Source organism: Marmota flaviventris, chromosome 2 (assembly GCF_047511675.1).
Source record: "Marmota flaviventris isolate mMarFla1 chromosome 2, mMarFla1.hap1, whole genome shotgun sequence".
Classification (NCBI taxonomy): domain Eukaryota; kingdom Metazoa; phylum Chordata; class Mammalia; order Rodentia; family Sciuridae; genus Marmota; species Marmota flaviventris.
In genome coordinates, this window is record NC_092499.1 from 202811204 (window position 1) to 202832619 (window position 21416).

General features: G+C 62.4%; 1 protein-coding gene across 1 annotated transcript; it reads right to left on the minus strand.

Moving 5' to 3' along the window:
* Window positions 1-247: 247 nt before the first annotated feature.
* On the minus strand, window positions 248-14247 carry Chrna4 (cholinergic receptor nicotinic alpha 4 subunit). Its single transcript, XM_027954299.2, has 6 exons — window positions 14175-14247; window positions 12581-12732; window positions 10814-10858; window positions 10632-10741; window positions 4905-6279; window positions 248-373 (listed from the first exon to the last, which is right to left on the minus strand). The coding sequence occupies exons 1-6, from the start codon at window positions 14245-14247 to the stop codon at window positions 248-250; spliced, it is 1881 nt and encodes a 626-aa protein (XP_027810100.2).
* Window positions 14248-21416: the final 7169 nt, after the last annotated feature.

The following is a 21416-nucleotide window of genomic DNA, read 5'->3' on the forward strand; positions in this document are numbered from 1 at the left end:
CTCTGCCCGTGACACCACCCTGTGGATGGAACAACCACATTCCAGCCCCTGCCCCAGGACCACCTGACCAAAACCAGCACCCAGGCTTCTGACTCCCCAGGGGCCATGTCTCCAAGCCATCTGACAGAAGGGACAGGAGTTGGGGGACAAGTGACCAGCAGCATAGCCCCATAGAGTGGGAGGACCAGGGAGGAGCAGGCCCAGCCCTACACGTCCTGCAGGAGCCTGGGCCTTGCTGGCTCTGTCCCTAGATCATGCCGGCCAGCCAGGGTGGCAAGAAGAGGCCCACGGTGCCCAGCAGGCAGACGATGATGAACATCCAAAGGAAGATGCGATCGATGACCATGGCCACGTACTTCCAGTCCTCCCTCACCTGCAAACACAGACACAGGTCACTCTAGCCCCTGCCCTCGGCCTCACGGGCAACAAGAGAAGCTTCAGAACCATGTGCCCCAAGTGGCAGTCCTGTCTCCCCTCAGGTGCACACGCGGACTGAGGTGACACGGGGAAGGAGCACACCTTAGCCACGCCCCTGATAGCCAGGGAACTTAAGGACGCCATTCCACCCACAGTGGCTGCTGCAGGGGTCAGGTGGGAAGAGGCCCCGAGGGCAGGCTGGATATCTGCAGAGTGCATCACAGGCGCTCATGTGGAAGCAGAGGGTGTCCTGTGCTGCACAGGAGGCAGGTCCACCTGGAGTCCCCGGCTGACCTGACCTGAGCCCAGGAGACCAAGTGGAGCGCACTGTGGAGGAAAGCAGGGTCCAGCTTCCTGGGGGACTCTATCCTACATCCGGGGGGAGCGATGGAGGCTTAGTCTATCCCCATGTGCAGATGGTGAAAGCAGGGCCCGAGAGGGGCCACCCACAAAGCCAGTTGCACAGGGCGAGGGCCAGGAGCATGCCGGGCAATAGGTCTGATCACTAAGAACCCCCACACTGAGCCACACGGTGGAGGAGGGCCTAAAAACAAGGACCGAGGCCTGACCATCCACACCTGCCCTCCTACTCTAGGCCAGTGCTCACATCCCGGCACAACTGGGCTGGGCAGTGTTGCTGGGCGACAGTTCATGGAGGTGGTGGAAGGGATCTGAAGCAAGTGGCTGAAAACAGCAAGCATCATAAACCATACCAGGTATGTCCACCTGCAGCTACTCGGCCTCACCCGGACTGGCCCATAACAAGGACACTGAGACGTGAGCAGCCAAGGGAGAGCCACGGTCACACCTCTGTGAGAGTGGACCCCAGCCCCTGCCTCTGCCAGGACTGATGCAGCACACCCCCCCCCACACACACCAGCAGACCACTGGGACCAAAGGCTCAGGGGAGAGTGCTGCACTGGCCTGGCCAGATCTGGAGTTAACTGGTCACTCTTGAGACAGCCTCAAGCAGCCCTGAGGCACCCAGGCAGCTGCTGCCCATGCTGCTGCCCTGTCCCTGGCTTCACTGTCCCCCTGTGTGGACAGTCAGGTACCTGGGAGTTCCTGGTAGCCCCAGGCTTGATAGGAGCTGCCTTTGGGCCATGAGTAGGTGACCTGGGCCAGCAGGCCTGTCTGTGCCTGAGTGGCCAGAAGAGGACATGGTCCAGGCTCAACCAGCTGAGGGGTGAGTGGGCCTGGGTGGAGTTTAGTTTCCTCATTTTGGGGCATCTGTCCTGATTTATCAAAGCAACTACAGGTATCCTGATGGTTTAAAGGCCCGATGGCCATGTTTGCTGGTGGAAAACCTCAGAAGGCGCAGAGTCACTGTTAAATAAGCCCCACAGGACGCCTGTTCCAGGAAGCTGGGCCGCAGCCCCGCAGGCTGCCTTCCCAACAGGCCAGAACTGCCCCTCTCTGTGCCTGTGCCCAGCCAGCCTGAGGACGAAGCAGACCACAGCTCCCTGCTGGCCAGGCCATCCTGTGAGGTCAGCTTTGCTCTCCCAGACCCAGAACCAGGTCAGGCAGCCAGAACAGCCGGCAGCTGGGCAGCGGAGGAGGGGAGGCCTGCCGCTCCAGTCCCGGGACTGTGGAAAGAGCTCGACTCCGAGATTTTGTTTGAATTTCTGCTGGCATTAGCCACTCCTCAGAACCCACCCCCATTGGCCACTCCTCAGAACCCACCCCCATTGGCCACTCCTCAGAACCCACCCCCATTGGCCACTCCTCAGAACCCACCCCCATTGGCCACTCCTCAGAACCCACCCCCATTGGCCACTCCTCAGAACCCACCCCCATTGGCCACTCCTCAGAACCCACCCCCCATTGGCCACTCCTCAGAACCCACCCCCATTGGCCACTCCTCAGAACCCACCCCCATTGGCCACTCCTCAGAACCCACCCCCATTGGCCACTCCTCAGAACCCACCCCCCATTGGCCACTCCTCAGAACCCACCCCCATTAGCCACTCCTCAGAACCCACCCCCATTGGCCACTCCTCAGAACCCACCCCGCATTGGCCACTCCTCAGAACCCACCCCCATTGGCCACTCCTCAGAACCCACCCCCATTGGCCACTCCTCAGAACCCACCCCCATTGGCCACTCCTCAGAACCCACCCCCATTGGCCACTCCTCAGAACCCACCCCCATTGGCCACTCCTCAGAACCCACCCCCATTGGCCACTCCTCAGAACCCACCCCCATTGGCCACTCCTCAGAACCCACCCCCCATTGGCCACTCCTCAGAACCCACCCCCATTGGCCACTCCTCAGAACCCACCCCCATTGGCCACTCCTCAGAACCCACCCCCCATTGGCCACTCCTCAGAACCCACCCCCATTGGCCACTCCTCAGAACCCACCCCCCATTGGCCACTCCTCAGAACCCACCCCCATTGGCCACTCCTCAGAACCCACCCCCATTGGCCACTCCTCAGAACCCACCCCCATTGGCCACTCCTCAGAACCCACCCCCCATTGGCCACTCCTCAGAACCCACCCCCATTGGCCACTCCTCAGAACCCACCCCCATTGGCCACTCCTCAGAACCCACCCCCATTGGCCACTCCTCAGAACCCACCCCCCATTGGCCACTCCTCAGAACCCACCCCCATTGGCCACTCCTCAGAACCCACCCCCATTGGCCACTCCTCAGAACCCACCCCCATTGGCCACTCCTCAGAACCCACCCCCCATTGGCCACTCCTCAGAACCCACCCCCATTGGCCACTCCTCAGAACCCACCCCCATTGGCCACTCCTCAGAACCCACCCCCATTGGCCACTCCTCAGAACCCACCCCGCATTGGCCACTCCTCAGAACCCACCCCGCATTGGCCACTCCTCAGAACCCACCCCCATTGGCCACTCCTCAGAACCCACCCCCATTGGCCACTCCTCAGAACCCACCCCCATTGGCCACTCCTCAGAACCCACCCCCATTGGCCACTCCTCAGAACCCACCCCCATTGGCCACTCCTCAGAACCCACCCCCCATTGGCCACTCCTCAGAACCCACCCCCATTGGCCACTCCTCAGAACCCACCCCCATTGGCCACTCCTCAGAACCCACCCCCCATTGGCCACTCCTCAGAACCCACCCCCATTGGCCACTCCTCAGAACCCACCCCCCATTGGCCACTCCTCAGAACCCACCCCCATTGGCCACTCCTCAGAACCCACCCCCATTGGCCACTCCTCAGAACCCACCCCCATTGGCCACTCCTCAGAACCCACCCCCATTGGCCACTCCTCAGAACCCACCCCCATTGGCCACTCCTCAGAACCCACCCCCATTGGCCACTCCTCAGAACCCACCCCCATTGGCCACTCCTCAGAACCCACCCCCCATTGGCCACTCCTCAGAACCCACCCCCATTGGCCACTCCTCAGAACCCACCCCCATTGGCCACTCCTCAGAACCCACCCCCATTGGCCACTCCTCAGAACCCACCCCCCATTGGCCACTCCTCAGAACCCACCCCCACTGGCCACTCCTCAGAACCCACCCCCATTGGCCACTCCTCAGAACCCACCCCCTACATCTCTTATTTCCATAGCTTCAGCCAAATGTGGCCCCAGTCCGGCCTCTGCCCAGGCAAGTCTTTGCAAGCTGGAACTCTTCAGAGTCCCTGGAATGATGTCACGGCTCCTTAGGGCCAGAGGTGGCTCTGAGGGCAGCAGGACATGTCTCCTTTCCAGGCCACTCAGCTCCAGGGAGACAGTTCAGATGAAGCCTGGGCCAGGCAGGCCCTCCACTGAGGAAGGAGGTCTGGCAGCTGAAAAGATCAGGGTCCTCAGGAGGGACAGCAGTGTCAGGGACAGTGGCAGGTGCCTGTCCAGGGCAAGGTCAATGCAAAGGACAGATGCTGGCAGTGGAGGCCCCAGGATTCCCTCTGGCCTGTCCCTGACTCTGGGCTCTGGCTCCACCACTGCCTGAGCCCCGCTGGCAGGCAGTTTGAGATGCAGGAGCAGTCCTCTGGGACCCACACGACCCCAGGTCGTGACTTGACCCAGGACTTGACCCAGGCCCTGGAGACCCTCATGGGTGGCAGGCAGGCAAATGCCATAGGGAAAGAGAGGGTGCCCTGGAGGCCCTCAGAGACCCCAACGCAGAGGAGCGCGTGTGCTGGAGCGGCCTGCTGGTGGCTGCCCCTCACCCACCCGCCAGGCTCATGAGTCCCAGCACCCAAATGGAGCCTGGGCCACTGTGCACCAGCTGCTCTGGGCCACCTGCCCTGCTGGGCCCTGGCTCATCTCAGGGACCTCCAGGACTCTGGACAAAATCCATGCTGTGTGCCCCAAACAGAGCAGCCACAATCTGCACCATCTGCCAGAAACAGAGGGAGACTACTCATCCCACATGGGCCAGGGGACCTCACACACGTGGGCCAGGGGACCCCAGACACCCTCACACACATGGGTCAGGGGACCTCACACACAAGGGCCAGGGGACCTCACAACAGCCAGGTTGGGACAAAGGCTTACCGAGAAATCTGTGTCTTCTGCCTTCAGGTGGTCAGCAATGTACTGGACGCCCTCCACTGCCCGAGTCAGGGCTGGTGACAGGGGCAGGTGCCGGGGTGGCACTGCAGTGCTGCGGGCCTTGAGCACAGTGACTGGGGACACCACAGAGGGATCCTTCTTGCATGTACATTTGCATGGAGAGAGCTGGTCTGGAGGTGGGAGCTCGGCTGAGTGGGCCTTCAGGGAGGACAGGGAGCCAGCCATCTGGCCATCAGCCTGGGAGGCCGCACCATCTCGGGGAACACAGTATTGGATGCTCCGAGACCGGCACCGGATGCCACCCTCTTCTGCTTCGTGGGGGCTGGACATGTGCTGGACACTCAAGGACCTGGCTTTGGTGAGCCTTGGGGCCCCAGGGCTGTTGAGTGGGCGACAGGGACCTGGCGAGGGGTGTGGGCTGGCCTTCTCGGCCTCCAAGGGCTGTGGAGCAGGAACCTGGCTGGAGGGTGACTTGCAGGCAGGCTGGGGTTCGGGTGTGTCCAGGGGGACACAGAAGGACAGGGCAGGTGACGGTCCCTGGCTGTGCACACCACTTAGGATGCTGGGCTCCCCTTCGGGCTCCGGCCAGAATCGCGGGGCATTGGCTATCTTGTGCATGGACTCAATGAGCCGCCGGCAGTTGTCCTTGACCACAGATGGCCGCTTCATGAAGAGAAGGCGGGGCACAATGTCCAGGAAGACCCTGCGCACCCAGGCGGGCATGCTGTGTGTGCGTGGTGAGCGGTGGTGCACGTTGAGCACGAAGACAGTGATGACGATGGACAATGTGACGAAGATCATGGTGAAGAGCAGGTACTCGCCGATGAGCGGGATGACCAGCGAGGTGGACGGGATGATCTCGGTGATGAGCAGCAGGAAGACGGTCAGCGAGAGCAGCACAGAGATGCACAGCGTGACCTTCTCGCCGCAGTCGGAGGGCAGGTAGAAGACCAGCACGGTCAGGCAGGAGATGAGCAGGCAGGGGATGATGAGGTTGATGGTGTAGAAGAGCGGCAGCCGGCGGATGACAAAGGCGTAGGTGATGTCGGGGTACACCTCGGCGCAGCACTCGTACTTCCTGGTGTTGTAGGTGCCCACGGCGTCCACGATGACCCACTCCCCGCTCTCCCAGAAGTCCAGCTGGTCCACGCGGCTGTGCATGCTCACCAGGTCGATCTTGGCCTTGTCGTACGTCCAGGACCCGAACTTCATGGTGCAGTTCTGCTGGTCGAAGGGGAAGAAGGTGACGTCGATGCTGCAGGAGCTCTTGTAGATGGCGGGGGGCGTCCACTGCACCCGCCCGTCGTGGAACAGGTGGGCCTTGGTAAGGTGGGTGACCGCAAAGTCTCCATCAGCACTGGGCAGGAAGAGAGAAGAGTGAGGCCTGTTCACACCCACCCTCGCACCTGCTGCACTCATGGGCGCTCCTGCAGAGCCAGCCAGCCGAGCCCATGGCCCTGGGCCGTCACCCACCTGTGTGCCTCAGTTGACCACCTGAGCAGAGATAGCACATGGTTTTGAGAACTCAGAGGGATGAACTGGGCCTGGCCCAGGGGCAGAGCATTGCTGCTGCTGGTGATCACTACAGTCCCAGGGGCTGGGGCCAGTCCCTCAGCTTTCTCTCTTGGGGCTCCGGGTATCTCCAGGCTCCTGTACCTCTGAGGGGGCCAGGATGCCCCAGGGCCTCACCGTTCAAAGCATGGGGGGAGTTTCTTGCCCTGCCTTCCCCTCCCCTCCCCTAGGCCTCGTGAGCACCAAGAGGAGGAGCAGACTCCTAACCTCCTTGGTCCTGGAGGAGGCGCAGTCCTGCAGTGCACTAGCAGGTAGCCTGAAGGCCCCGCAGGACGCAGGACCCGGCTGTCCACTGTGCATGGGAGCTTGCATGTCTCCAGGAAAGAGCGAGTGGTCCCCTGGGCCTGTCCCAGGAGGACAGGCAGCCACTGGACTGAAGGCTGGCCCCACCCAGTGCACACTGGCTGCCTGGCTGAAGAGCCTGTGAGGACGCGTGGCCGAGCAGCTGCTCAACAGGGCCCTCTGGGGATGGACGGATTTGCCTCTGCCCACTGTGTCTGTGCTGAGGACCATGGACACGGGAACAGCTTCTGAAGCACCCTTGGGAGAGTGTATAAGCACCTCCTGGGGCCAAGGCCATGTCCCCCTGCTGGCCCCTGCTCTGGGCTGGCACCACACTCAGGGTGGTGCCTGGTTTCACCTCTGCCACAGATGGCCAAGCAGGGGTGCTCTTTCTCCTGTTAGCCGAGGGACTTAGCTGCCATCTCCCTGAAGGTGAGGATGACACTGTGGCCCCAGAGGCAAGGATGGTGCCTCAAACTGCGGGGGACAACCCAGGAGCTGAACACAAACTCAAGCTGCTGACTTGGGGGTCAATGTCTCATGGCCAGCCTCTGCCTCTGATGCTTCAGGGGACATTGGTGTCTTGTCCATAGGCCGGGGTTGATGGAGGAGGAAGGGGATGCTGTCCCTCCCTCCAGCCCCTTTCTGTGGCTGGCAGAGCTCCCAGTCTTGGCCCCCGGCTTCAGGGACAGTGATGCCTGTTTGGACATGGCAACCAGGGCACCCAGGCAAGCAGCCCCCACAAAGCCCCTCCCTGCTCCTGGGGTAGCCCCACTTGACTCCAAGGTTCTCCCTGAAGCCAGATGTGGTCCTGGAGCAAAGGCCCCAGCCCACATGTCTCTTGTCTTGGGTAACCTGTCTGCCAGACCTCTATTCCCCCAGGGCCCAGGTCTCCTGCAGAGGGAAAGCAATGCCTGAGCCCCTCTGGGCAGTCCCTGCCAGCCTGGGCTCAGAAATGCTAATGGAGACCTCATTCTACTCTTGGCGAGCCCTGTGGCCCTGAGTAACCCCCACTGAGGGCACCTAAGGAGGCAAAGGAGGCACAACCCTGAGCCTCAGGCCCTGTGTGTTCCTTCACCTGCTTTGTCCCCAGGGCCCAGCTTGAAGGACGGGGCTTCCCAAGGTCCACGGGCAGCAAGGGCTCGGCTTCTCTGAGCCTCATCTGGCAGCTGGCCCTGCACCCCTAGCTAGCACCATCAGGTTCTGACCAGTTTGAGGCTCTGAAAGCCTCCTGGGACCCGTAGGCCCCTTCCCTTCGTGTGCCACCCATGCTGGTGCAAGGTCCTCAAAGTGGCAGGACTAGAGCCCACCTCTGAACCCGCAGACTCACCTGGGACCAGCACCTGGCTCCTCTCACCGCGTTCCTGTGCTGCAGGAGGAGACGCCACAGCAGCTCCACACGCATCCCAGTGAGGCCTCCCAGCCAGGAATGGCCTGGCGTCTGCGTGAACACCCCCACACCCCCGGCGGCACAGGGTGGATCTTGCTGCACATCCCAGCCCTTGTGGAATCAGGCTTGGGTCTGCTTCCTTCTGTCCCCATCTCACCCCAAATCAGAGCCTCACCCTTTTGAGGCACAAATTAGGCTCCCACCGTGAGCGGATCCTTTTCAGCAGACGTTCTGCAGGAGGGTGTGAGTGGAAGGCTGCGGCGCCAGCTCTGGGCTTCCCCACACTCGGGGACGGCAGCTGCCCTTGGCCTTGCAGCAGGACAGGACTGGCAGCCACAGCCTGGCTCATTCGCCCCAGCTGCACCCCGCTGCTCTACCCACCCTGTCCAGCCCAGGGCTGCTCTGCCCACCCTGCCCAGCCCAGCTCACACCGGGGAGCTTGTGAGGAGAATCAGCCTGCTGGGGCCACCCTGGCCTTGCTATCGCGGTGGCATCCACAGGCATTTACTGCGTGGCTCCCTGAGGAAGGAGAGGGTGTGCAGGGGCGGCAGGGGCGCCCGTCTCCTCCAGTCCTGGCTCTGGGACACAACCCCCCTGAAGCCCTCAGCTGAGGGTGAGCTGCTTCCTTCCAACCACAAGTGCAGAGCACTGGCCACAGAGGCCGAGGGCAGACCCCCTCAGGAGCAGAGGCCAGCTGTGGGCAGGACAGAGCAGGCTCTCAGAGCAAACTGTCAGCACCCTCAGAGGCCTTTCCTAGGCCAGCTGGGCACCCTGCAGGTCCCAGGCCCACACCCCACCCCGCACCTCAGATGTCCCAGGAAGCCTGAGGGGTACCGGTATTTGGGCCGGACCATCCGACCATGGCCTGTTCTGGACTTGCCACAGGCCAGAGGCCGGAGAAGGGGGTCCTGGGTCAGCTCCAGGGGTAGGGGCCATGCCTTGAGACTGCACTTGAGAGGCCAAGCAAGACCCTCTGCCCTTCTGCCCAGTACCACATCAGGGACTTCTAGGCTCCTGCCCCAAAGGACCCTTCTTAAGGAAGCCCCAAGTAGACAAGGACACCAATTGAGGGGCTCCTGAGCCTACAGAAGAGCTAGGGTCTTCTCCTGCCCAGCAGTGGCACTGGCCACCTAGCCAATAATTGCTAGATGCCCCTAGAAAAAGGCCTCCTTGGTGGCTTTGGTCAGATCTCAGGGTCAGCCACTACTCTAGGGTCCTTTCTGCCCTCGCCCATCCTCAAATCCTGTCCAGAGAAAGCCTCGGCACAGAGAGGCCGGTTCTACCCCACTGTCTCCATGAGTCCTGGCAGGGAAGACAGCAGGTGACCTGAGGAGGTGGTCTCCTGAGCCCTGTTCTGGGGGATTTGGTCCTGGGCTGTTACAGGTTCCCAGACCTATGTGTCTGCCTGGCCCAGTCCCACCCAGGGGATTTCTCAGGCTTCCTGCTCTACAAATGTCCCCATGGGTCAGACAGGCTGTCCCAGGCAGACTTGGTCCCAGGGGTGGGGTCAGGGCTGGATGTGGCCCCCAGAAAGGCCCGGTGACGGGGGTGACTTCCAGGCCCGAAGTTCAAACTGGGCAATGCTCAGGACAGAGAGTCCATCCCGAGGGAAGAGTAATGACCACCACCCTCCCTCACTGCCTCCCATGATGCATCTGGAAGACCATCCAGAGCCCCTTCACACACCAACACCGCAGCCATTACTGGACTCCATTAGCAGGAGGAGGAGCCCAATCATTCTTAATCAAATAGGAACGTTTGTAGGTCAGACAGACACCCTGGGGCCTGGACGGGGCTGTGGGCAGATGGTCGGGACCAGGGGGTGGAGGGGCTTCCATTGGCTTTATTTGTAAGTGTTGCAGGAACTGCCACCCTGCCTGGCCAGAGCCCCAGGCTGGGGAACCATCCCCGGGTGGATTCAGATAAAATTGATCAAACACAGCAGGGTTGCCCCAGTTCAGGGACCAGGGTCCCCAGAGAAGCCCACAGAAGTGCTCTGGAGGCCACTCCCTGCCACGACCGTCCCTGGAAAGCCACCCTGGCTTCCAAGCACAGCAAACTGTCCACGTGAGACTTTGGCTCAGCTTCCCCGGGCCTGAGCACAGGCTAGGGGCTGGGGGCTGGGACGGGTAGAGGCTGTGCTAGCCTCCCCACCCCTTCCGGAGCACCCTGCTGCCTCACCTTCCTCCAGAGGCAGAGTGCATGGGGGACGGGTGCAGGGCAGGGCCACAGCAGCCTGACGCAGAGCACCCTGGAGTCTGGGCCCATCGCTGGGGCAGGGAGTCCAACCTCCCTGCCCTTGGGGGAGACACTGACTGGAAGCAGGAAGAGGCCACCAGATCCCAGGGCCGTGTGGGTGGACGGTGGCCCGGTTCAGTCAGCCACGCTCAGGCCCGGCCCTGACCCCTTGGCCCCAAGCTTCCCTGTGCTGCCAGCCCAACCTGCCCTGCCAGCCCTGGGCTTACTTGTTGTACAGGACAATGTCCGGCCTCCAGATGAGCTCGGAGGGGATGCGGATGGAGCTGACGTTCTCGTAGTCCCTGGGGTCCCAGCGCAGCTTGTAGTCATGCCACTCCTGCAAGGACAGAGGGAGCAGGGTGAGGGGGGCTCCGAGGACAGGGTGGGGCGGGCGGCCCTCCCCACTTACCTGCTTCACCCACACGTTCGTGGTCATCATCTGGTTCTTCTCATCCTACGGCACAAGCAGGAAGGAGTTTGAGGTCCCTCAGGGACAGGACACCTCTCTCTAGTCCCAGCCACAGCACACACTGGCCAGGGCTAGACCTCAGGAAGGAGTGAGCACCTTATCCCTGGAGGCAACCAAGCTCAGGATGGTGGCCTGAGGGGACTCAGGATGGGGGACAGGCCCCTAAGCTTTCCTGAAGGAAACTGGGCACAAGCTTGTGTGACCTCATTGCCCCCCCAGTGTTTTGATGGGCTCCAGGCTGCTCGTAGGTGAGCCCTGCCACCCATGTCACTCCCTGTCACTCACTGGACAGGTCACCCAGCTGCCCAAGCCAGTCCCTTCCCTGGCAGGACACTGAGGGGTGGGTGGGATGTGGAGCAGAGCGCATATCCCAAGGCCTGGCCTCAGTGCACCTGCCGCCCTGCATTGCCCGCCAACCTCATCCCCACACATCCTGGCAGTGTCCCAGGAGCCTGGGAGTGGGCAGACAGCTTGCCCCATGGCACTGGGTGCTCCTCCACAGTCCTGGGAAGAACTCCCCAGTGGCTGGGTAGGACCCTCCTGTCACACAGTGTCAGTCCCCAGGTTCCCCTGGGACCCAGAGATGTATCCCTGCACTCGCTGGCACATTTCACGAGAACTCAGCACAAACCTCTGGGGACTCTGCAGCCTACTCTGCACTGTGCCAGGCAAGCTCACACACAAGCCCACCCCACCCAGACTAAGACCCCAAACAAGACACCCCCAGCAATCACACACGAAGGGCACAGGTGGGCTGGGGCCAGGTGGGGCACCATACCCCAGCACCTGGGGGGCATGCACAGCAGGCAGACACAGGCACCCCTCCACCCACGGAGGGCCATGGCCTCAACCAGTACCCTCGGGTCAGCACATGTGTGTGCAGTTCATGAGCATCTCAGCTCCAGGGCAGACGGCAGGGCTGGGCCATGTCCCCTGCTGGAGACTTGGCCTGGGTGGACTCTGGGCCTCAAGGTCTCCTGGGCAAACTGGAGGTACTGGGCTGCAAGGGACAGTGGCATGACCCCAACAAGCCTGGCAGGAGATAAGGCAGTGGTTGCAGACCAGGAGTCTTGTGCATCCTGCCCCAGCCCTGGCTGAGCCCCAGCCAGGGACACTGCAGGAGGCATTTGAGGGCCAGTGCCAGGACACCTGAGGGTGGAGGTCTCAGTGCTGGCTCTGAACAGGGACAAGGGTCTCCAGGTACTGTGCATGTCCCATGCAGCCTGGGCTCCCTCACACGTCCAGACCCTGTCATGCTCCCCACTCGGCCTGGTATGCCACAGCTGCCCTCAGTGAGTCAGGACAGCACACCGGGTGGCAGAAGGCAGCCCCTCCCTCACCAGCAGACACAAGGCCGATCCTGGCAGGCTTGGGCCAGGCTTGTGGGATGCTGCACCCCTGCTGCAGACGTCTCCCCCTCCCCAGATTCAGGCTCCATCCAGGCTGTTCAAAGCCACCAGGCCAATTTGCCTCAAGATGGGTCCCACCCCAACTAGCTAGGCCTGGCTGGGAAATACTGGGCATGCAGCTGGGCACCTCTGCCTGGCAGAGTTCCTGGGCCTCCTGCTGCACACCTGTCTGGCTAGGACACTCTCTCCAAATGCTCCTCCCACACAGAGTCCTTGGGCTTTGGACCATGTGGAGCTGTTCCACCAGCCGTGGCCAGACACGGTCATCCATGTGTGATGGCCAGGCCCCCATACCTACCACGTCAATGAGCTGGGCAATGGATAGGCCAAAGCGGACCAGGACCACATCTGAGATGTTGGCCACCGGGCGGGACCACTTGTTGTAGCCAGAGAAGAGTGCCTTCAGGAGCCGCTCCTCCGCATGGGCCCGGGTCTCTGCAGGCCTGCTCACTGCAGGGAGAGGCGGGCGAGTGGCCAGGGGCAGGAGCAGGCGGCGGCCATCCAGGCTGTCCTCCATCCTCAGGCCAGCCCCTCCCCCCATGTCCTCTGCCTTCCATCCCTCACGGTCACCTCCCACCTCAGCACCCTTGCACATGCTGCCCTCTGGCCTGGGCTGCCCCTGCCCCTGGATGTAAATATCCCTTCCTGGAGGAAGCCTCTTCCAGGCCACTCAGTCTGGGTCAGGTCTTCTTGACCCTGCATCTCACTGATTTGGGTATTCTCCCTAGCTGACCGTGACTTCAGAGGGAAAGCCTGTATCTCCAGTGACCAGCAGAGACAAAGGGCAGGGGCAGAAAGCAGCATAGCAGGTGGGAGCGAGGACTTGGGGGCCAGAAGGGGCAGGGAGAGGCAGGAAGCAAGGCCAGGATCCGCCCCCCACCCAGGAGAGCTTGCTTCCAGAGGCTGCAAGGAACACAGTTGTGGCTCAGAAGGAGCTGTGTTCTGAGGTCTGGGGGGGGTGGAGTCGGTGCCCACCCTGAAACCGAGCCTGGCCCCTGGGGGCTGTGGGCAACCGGTGTTCTCGCACAGGGATACCCTGGGTGAGTCCTAACTCTGCATCCTGGGGAGGGGTCCCTCATTCAGTCCTCCTTTCCCCTTCTCCTCTCCCCAGGTGGTCTGGGGGCCTCCCTGCCTCCCCTGGGTGGCTGCATTTTGGAGGGGGTTGGGGAGAGGGAGGAGAGACCCTTGCTTCCTGTTGGATCTTGCTTACCTGAGACTCAGCAGCAGGTTCCTAGGAGGCTTAGATGCTAGGGATCTCCCACTTCTAGACCCCTTGGGACCCTTGCCTCTGGCCCAGAGTATCATTCCCTAATCTTGTTCTTCCTGGTCTCTTTGACCAGTAAAGTGCAGACCGCTTTTCACCAAGAGGCCAGGGGGTTAAATTCCCTATATTCCCTCCTGAATGGGGTGGGGTGCATGGCTGCCCAGAGGATGGGAGGGGAGAGAGGTGGAGAGAGCCTGCAGGAGCAGAAAAGGTGGTGTGGGGGCCCCAAGTGCAGAGGCCACCGCTGACCCCCAAGCAAGAAGAAGACATGCGTGGGTGCGTGGTCTGCAGGGAATTTTGGCTGGATGGATGCACCCCTGCGCTCCATCTCTGTCCAAGTTGGAGGTTCTAGGTCCAGCTCCGGAAATGCTGCGGGAACCCCCACATACCCACCCCAAACCCCTCTCGGCATTTGCGGGAGGTTGACTCCTTCCGCGCCAGGGCTCAGCCTGCGCTGCAGGACAGCCCATGCCTCTCCCGGGTAATGGGAGGGGGGGGGTCTCAGTGGCCTCGCCGTTGCGCTTGCCTGCGGCTTGGCACAGCAGCCAGGAGCCTTCCCTCCTCTGGCTCCGGGGTCCCGGGCGCCGGACCGAGGCGAATGGGGCCAGTTCAGCGCCCCGAAACTTACCAGGCAGGAGGCCGGTCTCCAGCAGCAGGAGCAGCAGCAGCGGCAGCGGCGCCCTGGGGCCCCGGAGCTCCATGGCGCACCGATCCGGCGCTAGACGCGGGCGGCTCCGGGTTCCGCCGCGCCCCGGTTCCAAGGCCCGCGCGCACCCAACTTCATGCCCCGCGCCGCGGGCGACTGTCCCTCAGCCCGACTCGACTGCTCGTCCCGCGGGGCGCGGCGGCTGCGGGGCGGGTGCGCGAGGCTGTAGGATCCGCGGCGCAGCCCCGCCCGGACCTGCCGCCTCCAGCCGCGGGGAGAGGGGAGGAGGGAGAGGGAGGGGAGGAAGGGGAGGAAGGGGAGGGAGGGGAAGAGGAGGGAGCGGAGGAGGAGGGGGCGGATCGCGCACCGGAGGGGACGTGGAAGCTGCGGCTGGCCCTGCGCCGGGGTAAAGTTACCTCGTCCCACCGAGGCTCGGGACCTGCTCGAGCCCGGGGTGGGGAACCCTTGGTCACTCGGGCACCCCCGGGATCCCAGGCAGTCTGGACCGCGGTCTTCCACCCTCGTCTCCAGCTTTGGGTCCCCGAGCCTGCCTGGAGGTGGAGGGCGCACGTCCAGGGCCTCTGGGCGCTAAGAGGTTCTGGTAACTCCACCATCACCCCACGCTGCCTTAGCGCGAGTGTTGGCAGTTCAGAAAGCACAGGTCTTTCACCTTCTTCCCCAGCAGACTCCGGGGAAAGAGCCCCCTTCCCACCCCCCCCACCCCCACCCCCCCGCCGCGCCGAGAAGCCCAGGCCTTGCCCTCAACCTTTCTGGGCAAAGACGACATAACTCTGCCTCTGAAACTCGGGATCCAGCCTGGAAACAGGGTCTGAAGCCCTTCCTACCCACCCCAGCAGAGCCTGCAAGCTTCCCTCCAGCACTCTGTGGACAGTGGGTGAGGGGCCACAGGGGAGGGTCCCAGGAGCTTGGAGAACAGATCTTGGCAGGTTTGCCAAGGTTGGCTGGCTGCCAGGGAGGGTCTCCACCTTCACCACGGGTGTCAGGTGATACCCACATGCACAGGTGGGGAGGGGGAGCCCTTTGTGTGACAGCCTGGTTGCAGGGAGAGGGAGAGGGCTGGCTCTCCAGAACCTCCGGCCCTTGGACCCTGTGCCTACCCCCTCCACCCCAGCTCTGCAGCACTGCCACCTGCCACAGCCAGCAGACCAGACCTCAGGTCCAGGGGTTGGGGTGAAGGGGCTAGAGAGATCCCTGTTCTTCCCTCCAAGGCCACAGCTACTCGTGGCAGAATGTCCCTCAGGACCTCCCTAGGCTGCTCCTACCCCTACCCAAGCTCCCTCTGCAGCTCTCCACCCCTCTGCCCGTCCCTGCTCTGGTGCCCCAGCCCTTATGTCCTCTGGGGACGAAGTAACTTTATACCCACACACCTTCTCTGGGACGCCAGTGTTCTTCCTGTTCACCAGAGGGTTGTGTCTGCAGGAGAAAGACCGGCTGTCAGAGGTTTCAGACGCTCAGGGGCAGCTCAACAGTGACCTTCCCTCAACATGGCCATCGCTCCCCTTTTGTGCCTTCCCAGGTGCTGGCCCGAGTGATGTGGATGCTGGCCCACTGGACTCCCACAGCACTCTGAGGATGGGCTCTTTCCTTATCCGTGCTTTGCCCAAGAAGAAACAAGCACAGAGAGGTTAAGCAACTTGTACAAGGTCACACATCCAGTTGTGGGTTTCCAAAGCAGGCCACCCTGGTCTCCTAGCCTCAGGTGAGCACGTCCTCGGTGTTCTGGCCATACTCCTGTAGTCTGTCCTTGAGCCAGGAGATGCTGGACCGCACACATGCACCGGGCTCATCACCCTCAGACCCCTGCCTACCTGGCTCCTCAGGGCTGATCAAGCCCCTCCAAGAGCCGACTCCATTCTAGGGACCAGGAAGTTCACGTGGTCTGCAAATGTGGACCAACAGCAGCAGGCACCTCCTCACCTCCTCCTCAGGGAAGGTGGGAGGGTGGCGAGGCTGGTGACGCCCTCCTGGAGAGAGCCACGGCTGGTGTGCCCAGGTCTCCTGCATGAAGCGGCCCTGCTCCCCACTGCCGGGGTCACATCCACAGTGCCTTTTTGGGCACAGTGCAGAGGAACACCACACCCTCCTGTTGACCAGAGAGGCCAGCGTGCTCTGGTCCTTCCTGGAGTCCCTTCCAGCCACCCCACGAGAGGGCTGCCAGCTGCTCTGGCAGCGGGAAGGTGGGCGTGGGCAGAGTCCCTTGCTGTCAATAAGGTGAGGTCTGCCCGCTAAGGCCAAGGGCTGCTGTGTCCCTCATCTGAGATCGACCGAGGCCTCTCCAGGTGAGGGGGCCCTCAGCCTCAGGACTTGTTGACCTTGGGGCTCCTTCATGTCCTGCTGGAGTCAGGGAAGGTGTGGGGAGTGCCAGGAGCCCTGGGTGGCTCCCTGCAGGAGGAGCACACAAGGACACAGCCTGGAGGAGGACGCGGCTGCCACTCCCAGCGGGGCACTGGGACCCACCTGGGGAGTCTGACACCCACTTTTAGAGACCCCTGCTCTGGGATACAGCCCCAATCTGTGGTCTCTCACAGCCCACTCCAGCAACTCTGAAGCAGGGGCCTTAGGCCATGTGCTGCAAAGACTGACTTGGAGTGGGCTGGTCGAGCTCCAGGCTCTGTGTGAGCCCATCTGCAGGCCCTGCAGGCCCAGACAGTGGCCCTCATGCTAAGTCATAGGTGCCTGCACCCAGAGCCCAGTTGAGGCCAGCAGGCCTGTCTCTCCAAGGCCAGGCTAGGGTCAGCTCCTCCCTCAGGCTGCGTGCCCCAGCTCACACACATCTGTCCGGCCTGGTTGGCTCTCCCTGTGGATTTGCTAATGCAGAAGGATTAATTGAGTCTAACTCATTAATTTGCAGGCCCTTCCCTCCCCACCTGCTGGCCTGAAAGCCTTGTGGCAGGAACCTAGTAATCATAGCAGATGAACACGGTCCTTACTTCAGGCCCCAGAATGGAAAAGTCCAGATTCACAAGGTCCTGAGACTGCTCTGGGGAAAGGCTGCGTCCAGAGCTATGCACCCCTTGGCGGAGGGGTGTGGGGCAGGCCCTTACATGCCTCCCCCCAGCCCACCCCTGTGCTGTTGCCCCTCCAGGCTGCCACTGACAGTGGACAGTAGTTTCTGCAGGCTGGTCTCCGAGGGCCCCTCCTTCTCTCTGCCCTCTACCCTCCACCCTGTGCAAGGACATTTCCATGGTAACCATCTGCTGGTGTGAACAGGGACTCGAGTAAAGGTGGCTGCACTGGGGAGCATCAGCCGGTGCGATTCTGGCCAGGCTGCACCAAGGACCAGGCCTCAGTGGTGAGGGGCGCTGACCCACGAGTGCAGGGGCTTGCTGGGACTGCTCTCCTTGGCTCAAGGGCCTCCGCCCTCCAGCCTTTCACCAGGCCCCACTCACAGAAGGGGACAGTCCATTTCCTCTCCTGTGGAAACCTCTGCCCTTTAGGGGACACTGCCCCTGGGAACTTCCTAGTCTCCCTGGACAGCCCCAGCAGCCCTGGGCAGTAGGCAGAGCCTGCCCAGTGCTCCCCCAGTGAGTCTCCCCAGGTATGTTCTCTTGCCCGCTCTGCCCTAGGAGCAGGTTTTGATCTCCTTCCTGGCCCTCTTCACACCCAAGCTCTGGACTCCATCGACTCAGGCCCCACAAGGACACAGGAGGGCTCTTAGGGAGGCAGGGTACGTGTGTCCAGTGCAAGGCTGGGTAAGAATGAGTGAGGGAGGGGTGGGCACGAGGGATCCCTGCTTTGAGGGCTGGGTCCAGAGTGGGCTCTGTCCTGTGCGCACCCTAACCGCACTCGGGCTAAGAGGGTCCACGCTTGGGCTGGTCTTCAGCTTATGGGCAGGCAAGAAGAGGAGAGTCACAGAGCCCAGGAGAGAGGAGCCGAAACCAAGACTGGCCAAGCAGGATGGGGACACGTACCTGGCCCCTTGTCAGTGTCCCCGTGATGAGTTCTGTGGTGTAGCAGCTCTGGCTTGGCAGGGCCTCCCACCTTCCCCTGGACGGGATGTCCCGCTGCCTGGCTGTCCCCACCCCAGTGCTGCTCTCAGCCCAGGCCGGCTCCTGGGCATTCTCTGGGATCTCTCTCTGGGCGCCCAGGCCTGGTCTTGGGCTCAGACCCTTGGGCTAGCCCCCTTGTGGGGGGCATGAGTGTGCAGACAAGCCCAGAGGCTTCACAAGTGGACAGAGCTATGCCCAGCCTGGCCCCCCATGACTGGTTCACTCAGACAGGCACCCCTGGGTCAAAGAGGCCCTCTCTCTCCAGGGCTGGCTCCTTGCTCTCAGCCCCAGCCGACCGCCCTGTGCAGGAAGTGCCTCCCTTCAGCCAACGGGAGAGGGGACCTCGGAGCCTCTGCTTTCACGCATTTTTCCAGAAAAATTTCAGAAACTGTTAAATGCAAAAGAAATATGAGAATTGGGGCCAACGCCTCCAAAGCAGCAATACTTTCTCCTAAGGCCGTCCTGCTGCCCCCACTGCAGCTCCTTCCACCCCGGGCCTGTGCAGGGCAGCCTCGGGGGCCGCAGAGGCTGCAAAGATGCTGGACTGATGGCAGGGACTGCAAGGTCAGCACCACATCCTGCAGCCCCAGTGTGGAGCAGTGGGCGGCTCCAGAGGGAGCACAGCCCAGGTCCTCCGACCCCAGGCTCCCCCCAAGTTCTGGTTGGGGCCCTGAAGAGAGCCGTGGTGAAGCAAGCTCCTCCCAGCCCGTGTCCCTGGCATCCTGCAGCCTTGGCCTGGGGGCAGCTACCCCTGGTGTCCTTCCTGCTGCAGCTGGAGTCTCTGCAGCCTTACACCCCCCCCACCCACCCCCACCCCCCGCCCAGGGCTCCCAGGGCTCCTCACCTCACTGGGCTTCCTGTGCATGGACCTGTCTCTGCTGGGCTCCACACGGCCAGCTGCCTGCCCTCCCCCACCCCCTGCCGCCTCTCCTAAGTGGTTAATTATCTATAAACACTCCAAGGAGCTCTCAAAGTGATGAATGGGAGCCTGGGTGGGCCCCAGTCTTGCTGTTGGCTCAGGGAGTGCTCCGTGGCCACCAGAGCTGCTGTTCAAACCCGGGGCTCTGCCCTGCCACCTGGTGACCTCAGGTACATCCCTCACCTCCCTGAGGTGACACTGATCACCAGCCCTCACAAGGATGGGGAAGGAAGGGAGCTATGGTCAGGTGCTGGCATGCTGGGACCTGGGCTGTTGCTGGCACCCCGGAGCAGCCCTGTGCTCTCAGGGGAGGTCCTATGCGGGCTGTGTAAGCAGGGGTCTCTGTAAGGGTCACACTCAGGAGCCCTAGGAGTCCAGGTGCATGACCTGTGGGCCAGGCCAGGCACGGTGCAGCCAGCCTGTGCCTCCCCACCTGGGCTGCTGAGCACCCACCGTGACCCTCAGGGCACGGACCCCCTCAGGGCTCAGCCCCAGGAAGCTTACCCCAGGACCCCAGCACAGGCCTCCCGACACCTGCCCGCTCCCCAGTCTGGGGGTTGCCGCCCGGCCCCTATGGCTGGCACTGAGGCTGAGGCTAGGAGAGGGTGTCTCGCTCCTTGTGAGGAACTGTGTCCTGACAGGCCACCAGCACAGGAAAGCCCTTTGTCTTGACTGCCACTGCCTGTGAGTGATGTCCAGCCCAAGGCTTCAGCAGCCACCTCCTGCAGCGGGGGAGGGCTGAGGGCACTTCCCTGCAGGGGGCGGGGCCTGTTCCAGTCTCTGCATGTGACAGTCCCTGGGCCGGCCAGGGATTGAGTGACCCTCCAGAGAGAGCGCTGTCTTCCTGCTAAAGTCTCTTCCTCCTCCTTCCCCTCTGAGTCACCTTGTGAGCCACCCTTGTGACCACCTTGTCCTCTTGTGCCCCGGGCCTGCCACCGGGTGGAGAAGAGACTCTAACTCAGGTGGAGCTGATGCCTGGACACCCTGGTCCTTGCTGGGCAGTGGAGGCACCCTGTCTGGGCTTAGCCCAGAGCTCCCACATGCCCAGAGAGGGCCAGCCGGGCCTGGGCTGGGGCTGGGGGCAGACCTGGCTTCTACTTGGGTTCATCAGGTCACATGTCAGCTCACAGTTGTGTCCCCAAGCCACCCTCCTCTGAGCACTGGCAAGAGCTGGGTGTGCCAGTCCACAGGGACCTGAATCACTGGTTTGTGGGGACCCCTCACCCCACAGAACCCATGTCCTCCCCACACAGTCCACATGCAGAGGTCACCTGACAGCTACAGGACATCTGGGAGGAGGGATGGGCTCCCACAAGCATGTCCTACCCAGACCAGGGCTCAGCCATTGCCTGGAAGTCCCCAGGCTAGGGTCCTCTCAGGAGGTCCCTCCTGGAGGAGGAATCAGGATTTGGACCTCAGAGACTGCCCACCTGCCTCAGGGCCTTGAGAGAGTCAGGCCCCCTGTTGGCTGCAGGATGTGGGGGGAGTCTGTTTGCAGGGGGCACCGCTGAGCCTCCCAGCCATCCCTTTTACCCCCAGGCCCAGCATCTCCACCCCCGACTTTCTGGCATATGTGCGAGCCACAGGACCCCAAGTCAGGAGACCCAGGCCCAGGCCTGACTCTGCCTCCTCCAGCCATAGGCCCCTGGACAAGTCCCCACCCCCCAGCTCAGCCTTACTACAGCAAAATTGGGGTGCCGGCACTGTTGAGGGTCTGGGCACAGGTGGACTTGGCCTACGGGAGGGTGCCAGCATGGTGGCCCCTGACCACTTCCCTACCTTGTCCTGCTGAGACCACTCAAAACTTGCCACAGCCTTCCTGGGACCAGCACAGCTCCTGGAAGCCACAGGGGAGCACTGGGCAACCCTGCTGGACCTTCTAGGTCACTGCCTTGCGACCTGTGTCCCACGAACAGCTTGGAGAAGGCAGTGGCCAGGGCCCGGGCTGGTGCTGTGCCTGCTCTCTGTTGCCCTACAGAGATGGCACAGGCTGGGCAGCCAGCTAGCTCCAGCAGGTGTCAGGGATGGGGGTCTCTCTGGGGCTGGGGCCAGATGAGGCCTGGCAGTCGACAGGGGAGAAAGCCCTGGGCAGGCCCCAGCCTCTCTACCAAAGCCAGCCGATGGTTGAGGGCTGGGGGCTGACAGGGTAGCAGGAGCCCAGATCTGTTTCCTGTGGCTGTGCCCGGGAACGGGTTGAGAGCCACAGCCGAGTCGGAATGGCCCCTGGCATTTTGCCAGAAGTAATGGTTGAGAGGCGAGCCCTTAAGATGATGCTGGATTGATTCAATTGTATAT